Source organism: Rhinopithecus roxellana, chromosome 12, assembly GCF_007565055.1.
Source record: "Rhinopithecus roxellana isolate Shanxi Qingling chromosome 12, ASM756505v1, whole genome shotgun sequence".
NCBI classification, from domain to species: Eukaryota; Metazoa; Chordata; class Mammalia; order Primates; family Cercopithecidae; genus Rhinopithecus; species Rhinopithecus roxellana.
This window is the reverse complement of record NC_044560.1, coordinates 41,793,364-41,812,491: the sequence shown is the minus strand read 5'-3', so window position 1 is coordinate 41,812,491 and position 19,128 is coordinate 41,793,364. Positions and strand designations below refer to the sequence as shown.

Genomic DNA, 19,128 nt, shown 5'->3' with positions numbered 1-19,128 from the left:
ATAAAAATTAGGGTACTGCTTGAGGTTCTCTCCTGTCATTTTATGCCCGTGAAAGTTTGACTTCTGATCAAGTGGAAGCACACTCTCTCTTGGTCTCTGCCATCTTGGGGCATGATTTTTGAGTCATGTCACGTGGCCAGTCTAAAAATGGCTAGAAACCCAAGATTTTGTTCTAAATGTGTCAAGCTCTTAGGAGAGTCTGTCATAAAAAGTCTCATCTACAAGGGGCTTCTGTCATCTCAACCTTTGTTACCTGCTTAGTACTAACAAAGTCCAATCCTACGAGGGCCTACCCACTGTCACAGATTAACAGGTCTGTGACTGGTGGGACCCACATATTTGTGGGTTACTGGAGACCATCCATGATCATTAGAACCTTTCGCTATCTGAGCCTATTCTTGGCAATACATTTTTTTTGTGGGGGGAGGGGCATGGGAACTTTGGGATAGTAGGCTCTTCTATGCCCTCTCCAAGAAAACATTTCTAAACCTAAAAAATTACATCCTGGGTTTTCCATAAAGAGACTATCAGATTGAGTCACTATTAAAATAAGTACACAATTAAAAATTCAACAGTCAAAAGATGGATCCTTTAAATTAGAATCCCAAATTAAAAGAACAAATTTTAAGAGATCTCTTATTCTAAACAATTGATGAGAAGGTCACTTTTTTTTTAAAAAAAGACACATAATAGTGTCATGGTTAGTCTTAAAAATTCTCTTGACAAAATTAAAGGAGAAAAATCTGACCTAAAACAAAGTTAAAATCCTTTGTAAGCTCACACTTCCTGCTTTAGATCCCCTGTGGGATTCACAATAAAGGCTGCTGTACCTTACGGCTGGCAATTCACCACCACAGCCTGGGTTCAATTCCCAGTCAGGTAATCAGCCCCTTTTGGCTCAATATTCATGTGACTTTGACTTTTTGGGGTACCCATCCACCTCTTTAGAAATGCCAAGTGCATCCTTAGTTAAGTCATAACTTTGGTTAAGTCTTACTAGTTTCACTTGTGAGGGTATCTTTAATAAAAAAAATTCAAAAGGCAAAAATATGTTTGTCCCCCCAGCTAAAATCTGATAATAGATTTTAAAAAGATTTTTTAAAAAGAGCTTTGTGGTTAAAAGCTAGCTTAATTAAAAACTGATGTTCAAATTACACATACATATATAATTTAAGAACATATATCCTGGAGATAGATAGATAGATAGATAGATAGATAGATAGATAGATATCCTGTTCTTAAATTTTTTTTCAGTAGACTAAAACTTTCTTTTAAATTATGTTTTTAAAATTAGACTCTTACATTTTAATTCCTTTCTTAGAAATTGGGCCAGGCACAGGGCTCACATCTGTAATCCCAGTACTTTGGGAAGCAGAGGTGAGCAAATTACTTGAACCCAGGAGTTCAAGACTAGCCTGGGCAACATGGCAAAACCCTGTTTCTATAAAAAATAAAATAAAATAAAAGTTCGTCAGGTATGGTGGCAGGTGTCTGTAGTCCCAGTTACTCAGGAGGCTAAGATGGGGGGATCAATTGAGCCCGGGAGGTCGAGGCTGCAGTGAGCCATGATTGTGCCACTACACTTAAGCCTGGGTAAAAGAGTGAGACCCTGTCTCAAAAAATATATATTTTTCTCCCATTTACTCTTATTCCTTCCTACTCCTCCTTCCTCCTCTTTGCTGTCTTTGGTACTATATAAAAGAATATAGAGGGGACTTCTAATGATTCAGATCCCTTAAGAAACACAAAAAAGGGTGCCATCTACCCCCTTTCTTGTACTGTGGGAGAACAGTGACCTTTGTGTGTGTGATGAGTCATCACCACCATAAGAGCTACAGTTTTAGAGGTGACTGGTAACAGCTGTTTACAGTAAACGATTATTACTACAAGAGACTACTTGTTTCTTTGTGAGTTTAGATTTAAAAGATGTAGTTTAAATACTTTAAAAAATGTCTTTGTATCAAAGTACACTATACAGGCATTGCATAACCTGGTTTCATGGCATTTTTCTTTCTGGGGATGTGGGATTCAATGTAAAAGTAAAATTCTCAAGTTTTAAAGCTCTGTATGTTCTGCCTTTCAACAGTGCCTACTTCCCACATATTTTAATTATTAGGCCCTAAAAAGTACAGATATTTTGTTGACCCTGTTCCTTAATGGGCTCTGCCTTGAGCTCAGTGATCCAGTTAAAAAACAGACTAAATTTTACAATGCCCCTCTAAATAAAATTAGTGCCCTTATAAAATCCTATAAGTTCCTATAATTCTGTTACCTTGACATCCATTTTTAATCTTCCACTAACCATTCAAACTCCTTTTAAAAAATATAAATTCTCTCTCCATACTATAAAACATAATTTACTACCCTATTTTCTCTAAAACTCATAAGGGCTTGGGCCATGTGAGACAGATACACTTTAATCTTTTTCTCTTACAAAGTTTAAATCCAACTTTCTTTTAAGCTAGTGAGTTTTACTGGTCTTATGGTTAAAATTTTAAAACCAAAGCTATGAAGTCTTTATTTGTGTCCATCTGTATTTTTATATATACATGTCTATGTGTATACACTGTCTACATATCAAATTAACTTATAAGTTAGTACTCATAAATTAAATAAGCACAAATAATTTTCAAGTTCACATGATTTTAGTAATCCTTAATAAATTAAAAGTTGAACAATTATTAGTAAAATAAAATTAAAATGTCTTCAAGTTTTAAGTTAGATTTTTTTTTTTTTTTTTGGTCCTGGTTGGATTGATCAGACAAGTTTATACTGTCTCTACTAAATGTTTTAAAGTCACAGAACTGTTACTTCTTTTTTTTTTTTTTTTGAGACGGAGTCTCGCTCTGTCGCCCAGGCTGGAGTGCAGTGGCCGGATCTCAGCTTACTGCAAGTTCCGCCTCCCAGGTTCATGCCATTCTCCTGCCTCAGCCTCCCGAGTAGCTGGGACTACAGGCGCCCGCCACCTCGCCCGGCTAGTTTTTTGTATTTTTCAGTAGAGACGGGGTTTCACCGTGTTAGCCAGGATGGTCTCTATCTCCTGACCTCGTGATCCGCCCGTCTCGGCCTCCCAAAGTGCTGGGATTACAGGCTTGAGCCACCGCGCCTGGCCAGAACTATTACTTCTATAATATTTTTAACGTTTACTTAATTTATCTGTGAGCTTATGTCTGTAAATTTGAGACTTTAGATTCTAATGTCTAGACAAACAACCATGGTGAGGTCTGGGGACAACACCCAGGCCCTGTCCTCCCTAGCCCAACCATGTCTCTTGGCCATACTAAGGATTAACTCTTCCAGGCATTGTGTTCACAGCTCTATTCTTTGTTTTGCACTCTACATATAGTTAAAATTACTTATTTCCTAGGTTTTTCACTACAAATAAGAGTTACTAAGAGATACTATCATAATTGAAATATATAAACTAGATATTAAAATAAACAATTCAATATGCAAAGTATATTCAAAAAGGAAAATGTGTTTTTCATAAAAAGGTTATAGAAGACATAAAAATATATTTTTGTAAAAAAAAGATATTGCCTAGTATAAACATTTAAAAAGGTTTTAATTAAAAAAATAAAAATAAATATTTTTAAAAATGTTTAAATTGAAGAGGCTATTTAAAAACATATAAAAATCTTGTGGTTAAACTAACTAAAATAGATTTATTTACAAGGTTTTATTAAAATTAACTTTAACATTAAGAATACACTAATACAAAAATAAAATCTAATTTTCTCTGTTTTTTTTTTTGAGACAGGATCTCACTCTGTTGCCCAGGCTGGAGTGCACTGGTGCGATCTCAGCTAGCTGCAACCTCCGCCACATGGGTTCAAGTGATTCTCCTGCCTCAGCCTCCCAAGTAGCTGGGACTACAGGTGCACACCACCATGCTCGGCTAATTTTTGTATTTTTTGGTAGAAACAGCGTTTCACTGTGTTGGCCAGGCTGGTCTAAAACTCCTGGCCTCAAGTGATTCCCCTACCTTGGCCTCCCAAAGTGCTGGAATTACAGACGTGGGCCACCAAGCCTGGGCAGTTTTCTCTTTTAAACAAAATTTTCATGTAGTATTAATAAAAAATAATTTTTAAAATTTTATTTACCTTCTAAATAAACTACAAAAAACAAAGAGGAAGACAGGGAAAAACAGATTCAGTATAACTCATGGTGTCTTTATTATGTCTTATAAGTCTCCACCAAGAGTAAAAGGTTTTGCTTTTTAAAATCTTTAAATTATCATGTTGACTAAATAAATGATATATTTTAGTGACCTATAATCTTGTTTTAAACCTTTGATATCTGACATATTTCCCCAAATCAAAATTTCAAATTCAGTTTTTTGACCTCAAACTAACTTTCTAGATAATAGGGCCTCTAGAAGTCCAAGAGAAACATATTAGCCTTATTCAGTATGTTAAAATCAAATGGAAATCATTTAAAAAATGGTGCTTAACTTTCTCTGCATTACATTTATATAAATGTGTTATTAATATATGTTCTAAATCTGTATGAGATTCCTAAAGATTTGAAATGTCTTCATATATATTATCAGTAATAATTATGATTATGTTAAATTGGTATATGCCAGTGAAATAACCAAATTTCCTTGTCAATTGTATAACTATTCTAAGACTTTTGTTGTCCACTGACAATTATTGTTTTACTTTGATTCTTCTCAAAATGCAGTTTACAATTGGGTAGAGTCCAAAATTTGCTTTTTCTTCAGAGAAATTAATAAAAAAGACCCTGATAAGTAGTTGTAAATACAGGTTTCTGGTAACTTTATTGATGAGACCATTAGACTAGGTAAAAACTTTCAGTACTCTAGTTTAAAAACTGATGTATTCATGAGGATTGCTAACCTAACATCCAGCAGAATAAGAATTAATTACACGGAATTACATTAGTAAAAGACTAAAGTAATTTTTATGACTTTAAAAAAAATGCTGTGTTTGCCAGAGTCAAAAAACTTTTTTTCTTTTAAACTACTTATAATTTACAACAATTGAGTAAAATATACTTTGTGAATAAATTTAAAACATTGATCTTTCTAACTAATTTCTCCAAATTTAAAAACTATTTATAAATATTCTTAACTTATCAGAATATAATTGTTTAGATAAGTTCAATACACGTCTGCTTTCTTTGTAACAGGACACAGAGACAATGGTTATTTTACCAAGGCTGTGACTAAAATAACATATTTTCAGATGCAACCAAACTACTTTAAGAAATTAAAGTTGACTTTATAAAGTCAATAAAAAGACCCTTGTCTACACAGTTCCTTTACAAGCTTCCTGACCTGTGATAAACAAAAAATGTAACTTTCTGACAGGCCAAGGGACTTCAAGTTATTTTATGATATCAAAAGGAGAAAGATTCACCCAATTTGTTACAGGTATTAGAGTCTGGTGGCAAATCCTTGGCTTAGCTTCCTGGCCTTGAGGCTTTTAAAAGTCTAATAATCTAAGATTCCTAATTAAAAAGTTACAACAAAACTAATCTAAAAAGAGCCTATATGGCCAATCGCTATTCTTACTACACTTTATACAAATAAGCAGGCCAAGTATAATAAGACTTAAACTTATTTTACAAATAAAATGATCCTCTATGATTTATCTTTGGTAAAAATGGGAGACTAGAGAAAAAATATGTTTCAAATAAAACTATAGCACACCTGTTTAAATTAGATTCTAGCCTCATTCACTGTTATTGTTTTTATTACTTCTCTAATATTTAGACTAAAACCTAAATTCTTCCCTGGATACAGGTTTCCAAACTAAGATTTTCAAATTTTTCTTCCATTTTTGACTTTCAGTCACTGCAAGTTAAAACTGTGCTTTTCTTAAAGCCCTATAAACTGAAACTAGACAACTTAAACTTCAGGAAAAATCACAAGTTACACACAAACAGCCTTCATGCCTACTGATGTATACACTACTCAGAAAGTTCACTTCAATAGTGATTTGAACTATAATCCAGTAAAGTCTGTCAGATTGCCACTGCAATCTGAAGATACTTCAAGGACTCTACAAAACTCTATATACTACTCCAGACATTAACCTTCATTTTTTTCTTCTGTTTCCATAAAAACACCCCCTATTAAAGATCTGTTTGCCTTCATCATACATAGAGGCCTAGTGTATCTACAATGCCACCTCCTAAAATAGGACACAAATGTTTAAACTAATCCATTCTTAGGACTATGACTAAAAAAGATACCGGACAATATATTTAAATTTACTCCTTTCTGCTTATCTAAATTTGTTTTCTCACTTCTTTGTCTATCTCAAATGACCTCTGGCCCAAATGGCTTTTAATATATAAAACTTTTGGAAGTTTTAAAGTGAGAACTGAAGAAAATTAAAATATTTTACCCCAAAATATATTTCTCTGACTTATTTTTCACAGGCCTCTAGATTAGGCCTATGAGACACAAAGTAAAATGACACAGTGAAAAAGGCCAAAAAGAAACTTCAAAATTATTTTTCTAATAAAACACCCTTTGAGAGAACCTTCAAAATTATGTCAGCCTCGAAGACAGGAGGTTGCCTTAGAAAGGATTTTCCTATTATTTGAAGGGAAAAAATAAAATTAAGTATCATGTAACAATAAACAAGGCTAGCACGCAACTTAGGAAAGTGTATAATAGGACCTCATTTGAACACAGAGATCCAGGGATTATTAAGTTGCCCAAGGAACTTCAGAAATGAAGGGGACAGAATCCAACCCATGCTGCTCAAAATCAGAAGTTGGAAAACCTGTAGGTATATGTTAGGGTATCCTAAGCAAGGCTGGTTATCAAGGAAAGACACCAACGTCTTCAAAAAAGAAATTATCAGGAAGCACAGAAGAGTCACAATAGTTCAAAACTAAGACTGCAATTCTCAAACTTTAGTATACCTGACAATTGCCTGGCAACCCTGTTAAACATAAACATTTCTAAGCTTTACTCTAGAGATTCTGACTGAGCCTATCTGGGTAGGTCTTGGAATATCTACTTTTAACGAGTTTTCGTAAGTGATTTTCCCACCATCCTGAAAAGAAAAAGGAATGCTGACCTAAGGATTTGCAGGGGATTCTCAAGCACAAAAGGAAGCTTAAAGCCTCTTGTAGGGAATGGCTGAGCTAAATGGGTTACGACTGGGATGCTAATGACAGAAGCTCCACTGTGTCCTGTGAGACTTTGACCCTGCAAGGGTATCAGCAATTCCCATCTGTCCGCATGTGCAAGCCATCCTTCAACAGTGATACCCTGCACCAGTACGAAGCAAGAGCAGTAGTAAACTAATCAGACAATTCAGTTTTTGCCTCCCTGTGGAGTGTGTAAGTAAAATTAATCACCCTGGAATGAGTAAATCCATGGAGTTCTTGGACTACTGTGAGGAGAAACATGTATCAAAAGGAAAGTATAAACTTTATGTAAGCAAGAATGACTTTATTTGTATCCCATGTTGATAATGATAAAGTACACTAAGAAATTCCAGGCAAATAGGTTTACTTATTAAAATTAAACATAGGCTTTCCTGCATCATCCCTCTCCTTAGCTAAAAACATGGCCTATTTCTCACATTCTCACTGTTCTTATACTGAAGAGGCAAGCCATCCACTTTACCTTTGAAGCATTCACTTTACAAAACCAAAACACAGCCAGAGCTAATTTGGGGGAGGGACCTAAAGCTGTCTCAGTCAGCCTGGCATATGGAATATCTCTAGCTTTCTAAAGGAATTCACACTGTTGACCTGTTATAGCTTAATTCGGAATTCTATTCACAACAAACAGTCCAATTTCATGATTTGAAACCACAGACTTTCTGGAGTTTTAACCCAATCTAGTTTCTAAAATGAGATCAGGTGGGCACCACTCTATTGAGACTACAAAGATAAACAGCAGAGCAGTAAAAACTTGACCTCTGAAACCCCTTCCCTCACTACTGAGTAATGGGGCATCAGAAAGGAAGGCACAAGGGTAATGGCCCTCTTTTCCACAAACATTAAGGATCTACATCTCTCGGTCTTGCCTTTCTAAGGAAGCAGGCCCACTTGGCTAATTCATTTGGAATTCAGACAAGCTGCGGCCTCTTGAATCATAAAGCTCTAGAATCACAAAGTCAGATGGAAGAGGCCTCAGGCTTCAAGCCACCAACTTTAGCTCAATATTCGAGTCAACTTGGCTTTCCTGGCTGAAGATAAATTAGTCTCCCCTCAAATAAAATGGATCAGGAGGAAATGAGATCATTGGAAATGTCAGACGCAGCTTTCAAAAGTGAGCCATTTAAGGTTTGGCTCAGGCACAGGAAAACTCCCCCGATTAGTTTCTGGCCAGCATCCTTTCCCTACAAAACAGCCAGATTTCAGTGAGGCAGAGAACACAGCAGTTCTCACTGGGGGTTAAAGGGACAGGCTTATCATTACCAAGCTGTTAATCTGCCCTGTCAGAAACAGACCTAATTCTATTCCTTCCTCTGTTCAGATAGTACATTTTCCTTTTCCCATGCTCTTCAGAGCTAAGCTGCCTCCAAGTAGAGACTATGCCCTCCCTGCATTCTTAAAGACTGTTTCAGAAACTATCACCACAATTTGTCAAACTAAGAAACTATCACCACAATTTGACTAAATTTGGGTCTTAAGGCCATCGCCAGACTCTTATCTTAAAGGAACGATTTTCAAATAACGCAGGTACCAAAAAGATAACAGTACTTTTTCTACTTACCTTAATACAGCCAACTATTGTAGTTGTAAGAGCAGAATTATACTGCGTGCAGAGTACTGTGGCGTACATTAAGATAAACCTAGAATGAAGGAAGAGGTATAAAAAACCTAGAATGAAGGAAGAGGTATAAAATCCAGTTTCTTACTTTATAGTAATGTCTAGCCAAGATAAACAATCAGTGTTGGCCAGGCCAGCACATTCTAGTCACTGACCAGCTATGAATTTTCCCCACCTCACTGCTTGTTATACTGCAGCTTCAGAATTTTTAAAATTTCACTAAAGAGAAACACATTCATCTCCTTACCAAGTATTTTTCCTTGCTGCCCTCATCAAAACCCTGAACCATCTCTTACAATCATGACTTTTTATAGATCATGCTTCCTACTAATACGCCTAAGCCAGACAGAAAGCTCAGAGCTCACAGACCCTAAAACGCAGTTTTGCACCTTCCATAAGGACAACATGTCCTCTGGGCCAGATGGAGGCAAGAGAGATCCTTAAATATTGAAGAAAACCAAATTAAAACTACTTTAAGAGGGGATACAAAGCCTCTGATTTCCACTGAGGCTTTTCAGCCTGACTTAGTACCAAGGCATCAGGTCAACTTTATTTTGAAGCACCTGCTCACTGTGTGCCAGATCCAGTCACCAAATAGCAACTAAACTGACTAGCTGAGGAAAAAAAAACACATTAGAGAAACATGGAGGTGAGGAGAAGAGGCATGTTTGCAGGTATCCTCTCATCCTCTACATATTCTCTTCTGTGAAGAAGAAAACATGGTAAAGAGGGGTCAAACTGCCCCAAATTCAAACGCTGCCACTGCCACCTACAAACTGTGCAAATTTAGACAATTTACTAAAGTTCTATCTGTCAAATGGTCAGTATAGAGATAAAACTAATGCATGCTGAAATATGATGGTGCTTACTAAACAGCAGGTTATCAGGTAAACTGTTTCTTTTCTTCATCCTTCTAAGGTATCAAATTCAGTAACCCTAAGAGCACATTCCCAAGGGCTATGAAACCACCTGAATCTGGAGGCTTAATTATCCTAGGCTGACATACTCAGGAGACCTAAAAAGATACTGAGAAATGAGGCACGCAAATTTCTCTAACCTATTTCTTTAGGAAAACTATCTGCTAACAAGGTAGCAAAGGCTTACCCCATTACACAGGAGAGGGTGAACTGCAGAAGAAAGAGGGTGTCGGCCCAGCCTTCAAACTCCACAGCCTGCAACACACAAGAAAACATTAAATTTTAGACCAGGCCTTCAAAATCAGCTATCCCATTTTAATGTAAATCCTTCTTTGAGTCTGCCTCCAACACAGACACAGACACACACATATACGTTTCCCTGAATTACTCCAAGGATAGAGAGTGATGTTCAAAGATTTCATGTATACAGAGTTGAACTAGTAAGTCGTTTCGTAAGATTTTCTCTCATCCAAAGTGTAATGTGGGGATTTTATACTTCTCACTATTGGTGCAAAGAGACTGACATTTCCTTGAAGGCACAAGCCACATGTGGCTAATCTCAGTTCTTTCAGATGGCTATTAATGTGCTAGTACTAAAGGCTTTCTCAAACATCAAAACGTTTCCTTTCTGTAACATGTGAAAGCTTAAATACAGCCTTACTTATACAAATTCAGCTGAGGTCTATTCAAGGAGAATTACAGTTTTAAAACTGTTAATTCTAAAAACAAGGTATTTTGTGGTGGTGGTGGTGGTGTTGCCTGTGTTAAGCCAAAAGGAAAGGAACAGAAATGAAAGGGCGCACTGATAATCTCATCTCTTGTCCAAGAGGAATGGATTCTCAAGTACCTAGTTGTTTTTGCAATAGGAGTTTGATAAGTAAATGTGAGAAACATTCCACCTTTTATCTCTGCCAACCTGTCCAGCTTCAACTTTTGCTACTTCCACATAAATCTCATGACACCAGGGCTCCAACAATACCAGGCTCTCTGTGGCTTATAAAACATAACATACAGTTTCCCACTTGCATGCCTTTGCCTGGAATGTCCTTCCCCTCAACATTCGTCTGACTCCTGTTCAGCCATCAAATTAAAACTCAAGGCTCCCTTGTGGGGCCTTCCCTGATCAAGTACTCCTTCCTTTGTGCCTCAGCACTCCTCTCTAGAGTTCTTGTCCCTTTGAACTGTAAATCTTTCCATACCATGTCCACAGACTGAGCTCCCTGGAGGACCCACATCACATTTATCTAATTACATTCCTAACAGGGCTTGACAGACACAGACTGTTTATAGTTCTTTGTTGAGGTAGAATACATGAAAAATAAACTAATTTTAAGTGTTCAATTCAATGAGGAGTCACAAATGTATAATCATGTAACCACCATTATAATCATGATAAAGAAATCAACTCCTTCCAAAGTTCCCTCCTCCCCATTGACAGTCAATCTCCCCTCCATTTCAAGCCCCTGGCAACCTCTGATCTACTTTCTGTTACTCTAACTTCACTGTTCAACAATTTCCTACAAGTGGAATTGTATACCATGTACTCTTGTGTCTTCCTTCTCTTTCACTTGGCATTATGCTCCTAGGACTCATTCATCCTATGTATGTATCAGTAATTCATTCACTTTTATTGCCAATTAGTATTCTATATTCTATCTTGTGGGTATACCACAATTTGTTTATCCAAACACCAGGTAATGGACATTTATTTGGGTTATTTCCACAAGTTATTACGAACCTTTGAACCTTCGGTTACAAGTCTCCCAATTGACATGTTTTTCTTTATCTTGGGTAAATAGCTAGAAAATGGGATTGCTGGTTCATTTGGTTAGGTGTATCTTTAACTTTGTAAAAAACTGTCAAACTGTTTTTCAAAGTAGCTACACAACTTTGTATTCTCACTAGCACTATAAGAGAGTTCCCACTGCTCTATATTCTCACCAACACTTGGAACTGTTAGAGGCCATTCTAACAAGTGGGTAAATGGTATTTTGTAATTTTAATTTGCATTTCCCTAAAGACTGTCAAGTTGAGTATCTTTTAATGTGGTTCTTTGACATCAGCATTTCTTCTTCGGTGAAGTGTCTCAATCTTTTGCCAACTTTTTTTTTGAGACAGAGTCTCGCCCTGTCTCCCAGGCTGGAGTACAGTGATGCGATCTCAGTTCACTGCAACCTCCGCCTCCCAGATTCAAGCGATTCTCCTGCCTCCGCCTCCCAAGGAGCTGGGATCACAGGCGTGTGCGACCACACCCAGCTAATTTTTGTATTTTTAGTAGAGACAGGGTTTCACTATGTTGGCCAGGCCGGTCATGAACTCCTGACTTCAAGTGATCCCCCTGCCCTAGCCTCCCAAAGTGCAGGGATTACAGAGGTGAGCCACCACGCCTGGCCTCTTTTGCCAAATTTTTATTCACATTATTTGTCTTCTTATGATTGAGTTGCACAAGTTTTGAAAAATATATTCTGGATAAAAGTCCTTAATCATATATATGTTATGCTACATACACACACATACATAAAATACAAATATTTTTTTCCCAGTCTGTGACTCACCTTCCATTTTCTTTTTTATTTCTTTAAGACAGAGTCTCACTATGTCGCCCAGGCTGGAGTGCAGTGGCACGATCTCGGGTCACTGCAACCTCCGCCTCCTGGTTCAAGTGATTCTCGTGCCTCAGCCTTCCCAGTAGCTGGGATTAAGGTGCATGCCACCATACCCAGCCAATTTTTGTATTTTTTAGTAGAGATGGGGTTTTGCCATGTTGGCTAGGGTGGTCCTGAACTCCTGACCTCAAGTGATCTGCCCGCCTCAGCCTCCCAAAGTGCTAGGATTACAAGCGTAAGCCACTGCACCTGGCCTCACCTTGCATTTTCTTAATAGTGTCTTTTGAAGAGCAAAAAATGTGAATGTTGATGTAGTCTTCAGATCAATATTATCTTTTATAATTCTTGCTTATAACTTTTTAATGAGATGTGGGTGTAACCAAAAGTCAAAGATTTTCTCCTATCTTTTCTTCTAGTTTTATGGTTTTAGCTTTTACGGTTAGGTCTATGATCCTTTTAATATAGTTTGCTACAGCTGCCATAACAAAGCACCACAAAACTGAGAAGCTTAGATGGCAGGAATTTGTTGTCTCACAGTACTGCAGGCTAGAAGTCCAAGATCGAAGTATCTACAGGGTTGGCTCCCTCTAAGAACTGAGAGAGAGAATCTTTTTCTTGCCTCTCCCCTAGCTTCTAGTAGTTTGTTGGCAATCTGTGGTATTTTTTAGCTTGTAGAGGTGTCACCCTGATGTCTGACTTCATGTTCACATGTTGTTCTCCCTGTGTGCATACCTGTGTCTTAATTTCCCAACCCACCCCCGCCACCGGCCCTTTTATTTAGGCAAGGTCTTGCTTTGTCAACCAGTCTAAAGTATAGTGGCATGATCATAGCTCACAGCATCCTTGAACTCCGGGACTCAAATAATCCTTCCACCTCAGCCTCCTGAATAGCTAGGACTATAGGGGTACACCACTGTACTTGGCTACTATTTTTTAAATTCTTTTGTAGACACAGGGTCTTGCTTTGTTGACCAGGTTGGTCTCAAACTTCTGGCCTCAAGTGATCCTTCCACCGTGGCCTCTCAAAGCACTAGGATTATAGGTGTGAGCCACCCTGCTGGCCCTTTATTTCCCTTTTTAGTAAGAACACCAGTCATATTGAATTAGAGACCCACCCTACTCCGGTATGACCTGTTCCTAACTAATTACACTTCAATCATCCCATTTCAAAATAAGATTATATTGTGAGGTACAAGCGGTTAGGACTTCAATATATGTATCTGGAAGGGGAGGGACACAATTTAACCTATAACACTTTCCTGATAAATGTTTGTATATTCCACAAGGTCATAGTCAGGGTTCACTATTTTGCATACAGACGTCAAATTGTTCTACCAACATTTGTGAAAGACATTACCTTTTCCTCATTGATTTATTTTCACACCTTTGACAAAAATGATTGCCCACATGGTATATTTCTATTTCTAGATTCTCTGTTCTATTTCACTGGTCTGTCTACTCTTAATCCAGTATCACAGTGTCTTGATTACTGAAGCTTTATAAGAAGTGTTGAAATCAAGTAGGATAAATCCTCTAAAACTGTTATTTTTGAAAACTGATTTGACTATACTAAGTCCTTTGCCATTCCACATAAATTTTAAAATCTGCTTGTCAATTTCCATAAAAATCTTCCAATAGAGTTGGGGTGGTGTTGAATCTATAGATGAATTTGGTAAAAACTGCCAAATTAATATCAAACCACCTAATTAATAAACATAAAAATCACTTATTTAGGTCTTTTAAAATTTATCTCACTAGTGTTTTGTAGTTTTCAGCATACAGGAAACATACTGTGCTAAATTAATCCCCAACTACTTTATAATCTGAGCTATTACAAATGGTATTTTTTACTTAGTTTCCAAGTGTTCACTGCTATTGTGTGGAGCTACAGTTAATTTTTGCATATTGACCTTGTACTGTGCAAACTTGGTAATTAGTTTCAATCACTTTTTTCTAGATTCTTTAAGATTTTCTACATACATCATGTTTTTAATACACACAGTTTTGCTTCTTCCTTTCAAATCTGTATTATACAGATGAAGTTCTACAACATAACGCTGAATAGAACACTATATGAGCGCAGACATCCTCGCCTTGTTCTCAAATCTTAGTGAAAAGTATTCAGTCTTTCTTTCACCATTAAATATGTTAGCAATAGATTCTTTGATAGATGTCCTTTATTACGCTGAGAAAGTTCCCTTCTATTCCTAGTTTATTGAGAATTTTACACTCATGAGTGGATGTCACACTTTGTCAAATAGGTTTTCTGCATCTATTGAGGATAGTTCTACTATATTCTTGTTAATATGGTAAACTGCACTGACTGATTTTCAAATGTTAAACTAACCTTAATTCCTGAGATAAACACAATATGGTCATGATATACTGCCCTTTTAATATATTGCTGGATTTTTTTGTACTCTACTTTCTCCCCCCTTGTAATGTTTTTGTCAGATTTTGGCAGAAGGTAATCCTAGCCATATAAAATCAACAAGGAAGTGTTCTACCTTCTGGAAGAATTTATGTAGAATTATTATTATTTCTTCCTTAAATTTTTTGTCAAATTCTCCAGTGAAGCAATCAGGGCCTGAAATTTTATTTAGAGGAAAGTTTTTAACTACAAATTCAATTTCTTTAACATAAGTAGAGCTATAATAGCCCTATTATTAATTAAAGCTTATGATTAATTTCAATTAAACAGAACTATTTAATGACTATTAGTCTCTTCTCATGCTGCTATAAAGGAATACCTGAGACTGGGTAATTTGTAAAGGAAGGAGGTTTAACTGACTCACAGCTCCGCATGGCTAGGGAGGCCTCCGGAAACTTACAATCATGGTGGAAGGCACCTCTTCACAGGGTGGCAAGAATGAGTGCCCAGCAGAGGGGGAAGATCCTCATAAAATCATCAGATCTTATAAGAACTAACCCACTATCTTGAGAACAGGATGGGGGAAACTGCCTCCCCATGATTCAGTTATCTCCACCTGGTCCCTCCCATGACACATGGGGATTATGGAAACTACAATTCAAGATGAGATTTGGGTGGGAACACAACCAAACCGTATCAATTACTTAATAGAGTAGAGCTATTCATATGCTACCTATTTCTTCTTGAATGAGCTTTAGGTACACAGTTTGTCTTTTCCAAGAATCTATTTTATCTCAGTTGTCAAGTTTATTGGCATAATATTGTTCAAAATATTCCCTTACTACTCTTCTAAAAAATATGTGCACTGTAATGAGGTCCTTCTTTCATTTCTGATATTGATAATTTATGTAAACTCACTTTTTGGTCTGATCAATTGACTAAGAATTAGCAATTTTATTAATCTTTTTTTTTTTTTTTTTTTTTCAAAAAAAATCCCAGCTTTTAGTTTCACTGGTTTTCATTGCATGATTTCTATTCTTATCTTACAATCTTACATTTCTTATGTTTATTTTGGGTTTAATTTTCTAGTTTCCTTTTTTTTTCTTTTTCTTTTTTTCCTTTTTAAAAGACAAGTCTCACTATATTGCCCAAGCTGGCTGTGAATTCCTGACCTCAAGTAATCTTCCTACCTCAGGTTCCCAAAGCATTGGAATTACAGGCATGAGCCACCCCGCCCCAGCTACTTTCTTAAGACAGAGGCTTAGATCACTCATTTTAGATCTTTCTTCTTTTCTAAAATAAGCATTTAGGGATTTAATTCACAGAATTAATTTTACGGATTTCCCTCTATATACTGCTTTGGCTGCATTCCAGAAATTTTCCTATGTTGTAGGTTTTTTTTTGTTTGTTTTTTGAGACAGGCATAAAAACAGCCAGGGTCTGTTGCCCAGGCTGGAGTGCAGTGGTGCTATCTTGGCTCACTGCAACCTCTGCCTCCTGGATTCAAGTGATTCTATTGCTTCCCAAGTAGCTAGGATTACAGGTGTGTGCCACCACACCTGGCTAATTGTTGTATTTTTAGTAGACACAAGGTTTTGCCATGTTGACCTGGCTGGTCTCAAACTCCTGATATCAAGTGATCCACCTGCCTGGGTCTCTCAAAGTGCTGGGATTACAGGAGTGAGCCACCACGCCCAGCCACTATGCTGTGCTTTGATTTTCATGCAGTTCAAAATATTTTCTAATTTTCTTTGTGATTTCTCTTCATCTATGAATTATTTAGAGGTGTGCTAATTTGCAAATATTTGGGGATTTTCCAAATATCTTTATGCTATTAATTTCTACCTTAATATTGTTCTGGTCAGGGAATATGCTTTGTATGGTTTCAATTCTTTTAAACTATTAAGACTGCTTTTACGGCCTAGAATATAGTTTATCTTGGTATATACCCAATGTGCACTTGAAAAGAATGTATACTCTGCTGTTGTTGAATGGAATGTTCTTTAATGTCAAGTAGATTAAGCTTGCTGACAGTATTATCCAAGTCTTCTATATTGACTTTCAGTTTCACTGTTTTATCAATTACTGAGTTAAAAATATTAACATCCCAATTGTAATTGTGGGTTGGTCTAGTTCTCCTTTCTGTTCTATCAGTTTTCGCTTCACATATTTTGGAGCTCTCTCATCAAGAATATACACACTTAGGGCCATTATGTCCTTTTGAGGAGTTAACCCATTTTATCATTATGAAATGTTCCTCTTTATTATACAGTTTCCTTTACATTCTATGTTTATTGAGCTCCTTGTATGTGTGCCTTTAAAGTTTTCATTAAATTTTGGGGGAAAAAAATTTCTGCCCCCACCCCTCATAGACTTTTTGATATTGCCCCACAGGTCACTAATACTGTGTTCATTTGCTTTACAATCTTTTTTCCTCTATACACTTCATTTGGACAGTTTCTATTACTTCTTTAATGCACTGATTTTTTCTCCTAATTTGTTAATTCCTCCCACTTTATTTTTCAATTCAGGCATTTTTCATCCCTAAAAGTTCCAGTTGAGCCTTTTTTATAGCTTTCTTTTCTCTTCTCATCCTTTCTTAACAATCCTTTACAGCCTGTCATCCAAAGACTGAAAAATGTTGTTTGATAAATGTTTGATTTTCTAGTACCTTAATGCAGGAAGGTAAACCCTGTCCGTGTTATTCCATCATGGCTAGGAAATGAAAGACCACATTCAGTTCCGATTTGAATTATAACCCTGTACCAAATGATGCTTCTACTAGGAACCTTTAGCCAAAAACCTAAGTTGCACATTAGCATCTTTCCTGCCAAACTCAACAGAAAACTAAATGCTACTTTTATCAGGTTCCTTACTAAGTATGTGTACATATATGGACATCTTTATGTACATGACTATCTCTCCAGACAGACACTGCAAATACCTTGATGATTTATCTCTGTATCCATGGTATTTAACAAAGTGATCAGAAAATAGTAGGTGTTTAATAACTGCTGGATGAATGGAAGATATGAGAACTCATGCATACAATCTCATGCTACGCTCTTTCATACCTGGTAAACACAACCTCCTCTCTGATGAAAAACCAGTAAAGCACAATAAACTCGCCTAGGACTCAGGAGACCAGCTTCTGCTAGCAAGACTATTTCCTTGGGAGCAGGAAATGTGTCATATGTCATTTCTGCAGAGTTCCAAGTGCTAAGCACAAATACTAGCGGTAGTGGATTAAACATCCACAATCTGTGGCCCAGCATCATTTTCTACATACAGATGAGGTGAACTTTGCTTTTTTTGTTTTCAAATATCTGACCCCTCTGAACTTTGCTTTTTAATACACCCACACACCTGCTTGTACATGCTACTAACTGTATTTAAGTTGAATGTTAAATCTACATGATTTGTTTTTAAAAAAACAATTTTATTTCACATTTATCTGAAAATGGACCAGAATCTCAAGTATGTTTACATTTTAATTGTTCACATTTTAACTGTTTCTTACACTATCAGTTTGCCCTGTTTCCTGCCCCTGCCCCCCGCCCAGCTTTATTAAGGTATAGTTAACAAAATATATAATTTTTAACTTTTCTTCTAATAATTAAAGGTCATTTGAACTGCATATAACTCATTAGCTTTGCACTAAGTTTTGTTTGTTTGTTTTTGTTTTTTCTTTGAACAGAGAAGGCATAGCCCAGTAAACCAATAATTAGGCAATGGAAAGGTTATGTATACCCTGCAGGAAAAGCCACTGTACCTAGAAAGGTAGGTGGACCAGGATTCAGAAGCCTGGTGTCGTTTACCACCTCACCACTGCTTCATTATGCTAGACTGAGCTTCTATAAAGGAGAACTGCATGGGTATTAAGGCTTCTTCCAGTTGTGACAAGAGTATTAGATCAGCTTGAAAAGCAGAGACTTTATTTTACCCAAGCTAAAACACATAAAAGAAATCTCAGCCCTAAAACCTTTCCTCCAACTCTAAGTTATCTTCCTTTCCTGGCTAAGCTATTCTTTCACCCCGAAGTCATTAAGAATAGAGAATAAGTTGTTATAAGGGACAATGATAATTCTCTGAACCTTAGTTTCTACATATGTAAAAAGATGAATAATAAGACCTCACCTACAGGGTGATCAGAATTACAAAAAACAAAATATGGATACAATCGCTGACATGGAAGGAATGTGGCTCAGTAAATGATGTCAGCTACTACATATAATCATTACTTTTAATTTTTTTTATCAGTGACTTAATCAGTGGTCAGTAATCAGAATTATTTGGCAAAGACCTCAAACCTCTCATAAACCTAAGTTTCTTCTCTCCTTTAGCTCTAAATATCTCCTCTGCTTTCGGTGTGCAATTCTGACATCTATTAAGTCCCGTGTGCCAGGCCCCAGGCAGGTTTTGGGGCACTATGCTGAAGAAGGTTTAATCAGGCTTCCTGATAAT

The 19,128-nt window shown here is 36.7% G+C and overlaps 1 protein-coding gene across 4 annotated transcripts in view; it reads right to left on the bottom strand.

Annotated features, from left to right (window-relative positions):
* SLC35D1 (solute carrier family 35 member D1) overlaps nt 1–19,128 on the bottom strand; it is a 78,486-nt gene that overhangs the window by 37,055 nt on the left and 22,303 nt on the right. For all 4 annotated transcript variants that reach the window (XM_030941861.1, XM_030941860.1, XM_010357082.2 and 1 more), the window contains exons 9-10: nt 9,875–9,942; nt 8,714–8,792 (exon numbers count right to left, since the gene is read on the bottom strand). In XM_030941861.1, coding sequence (XP_030797721.1) covers nt 8,714–8,792; nt 9,875–9,942 — 147 coding nt within the window. The remainder of the gene's footprint in view (nt 1–8,713; nt 8,793–9,874; nt 9,943–19,128) is intronic.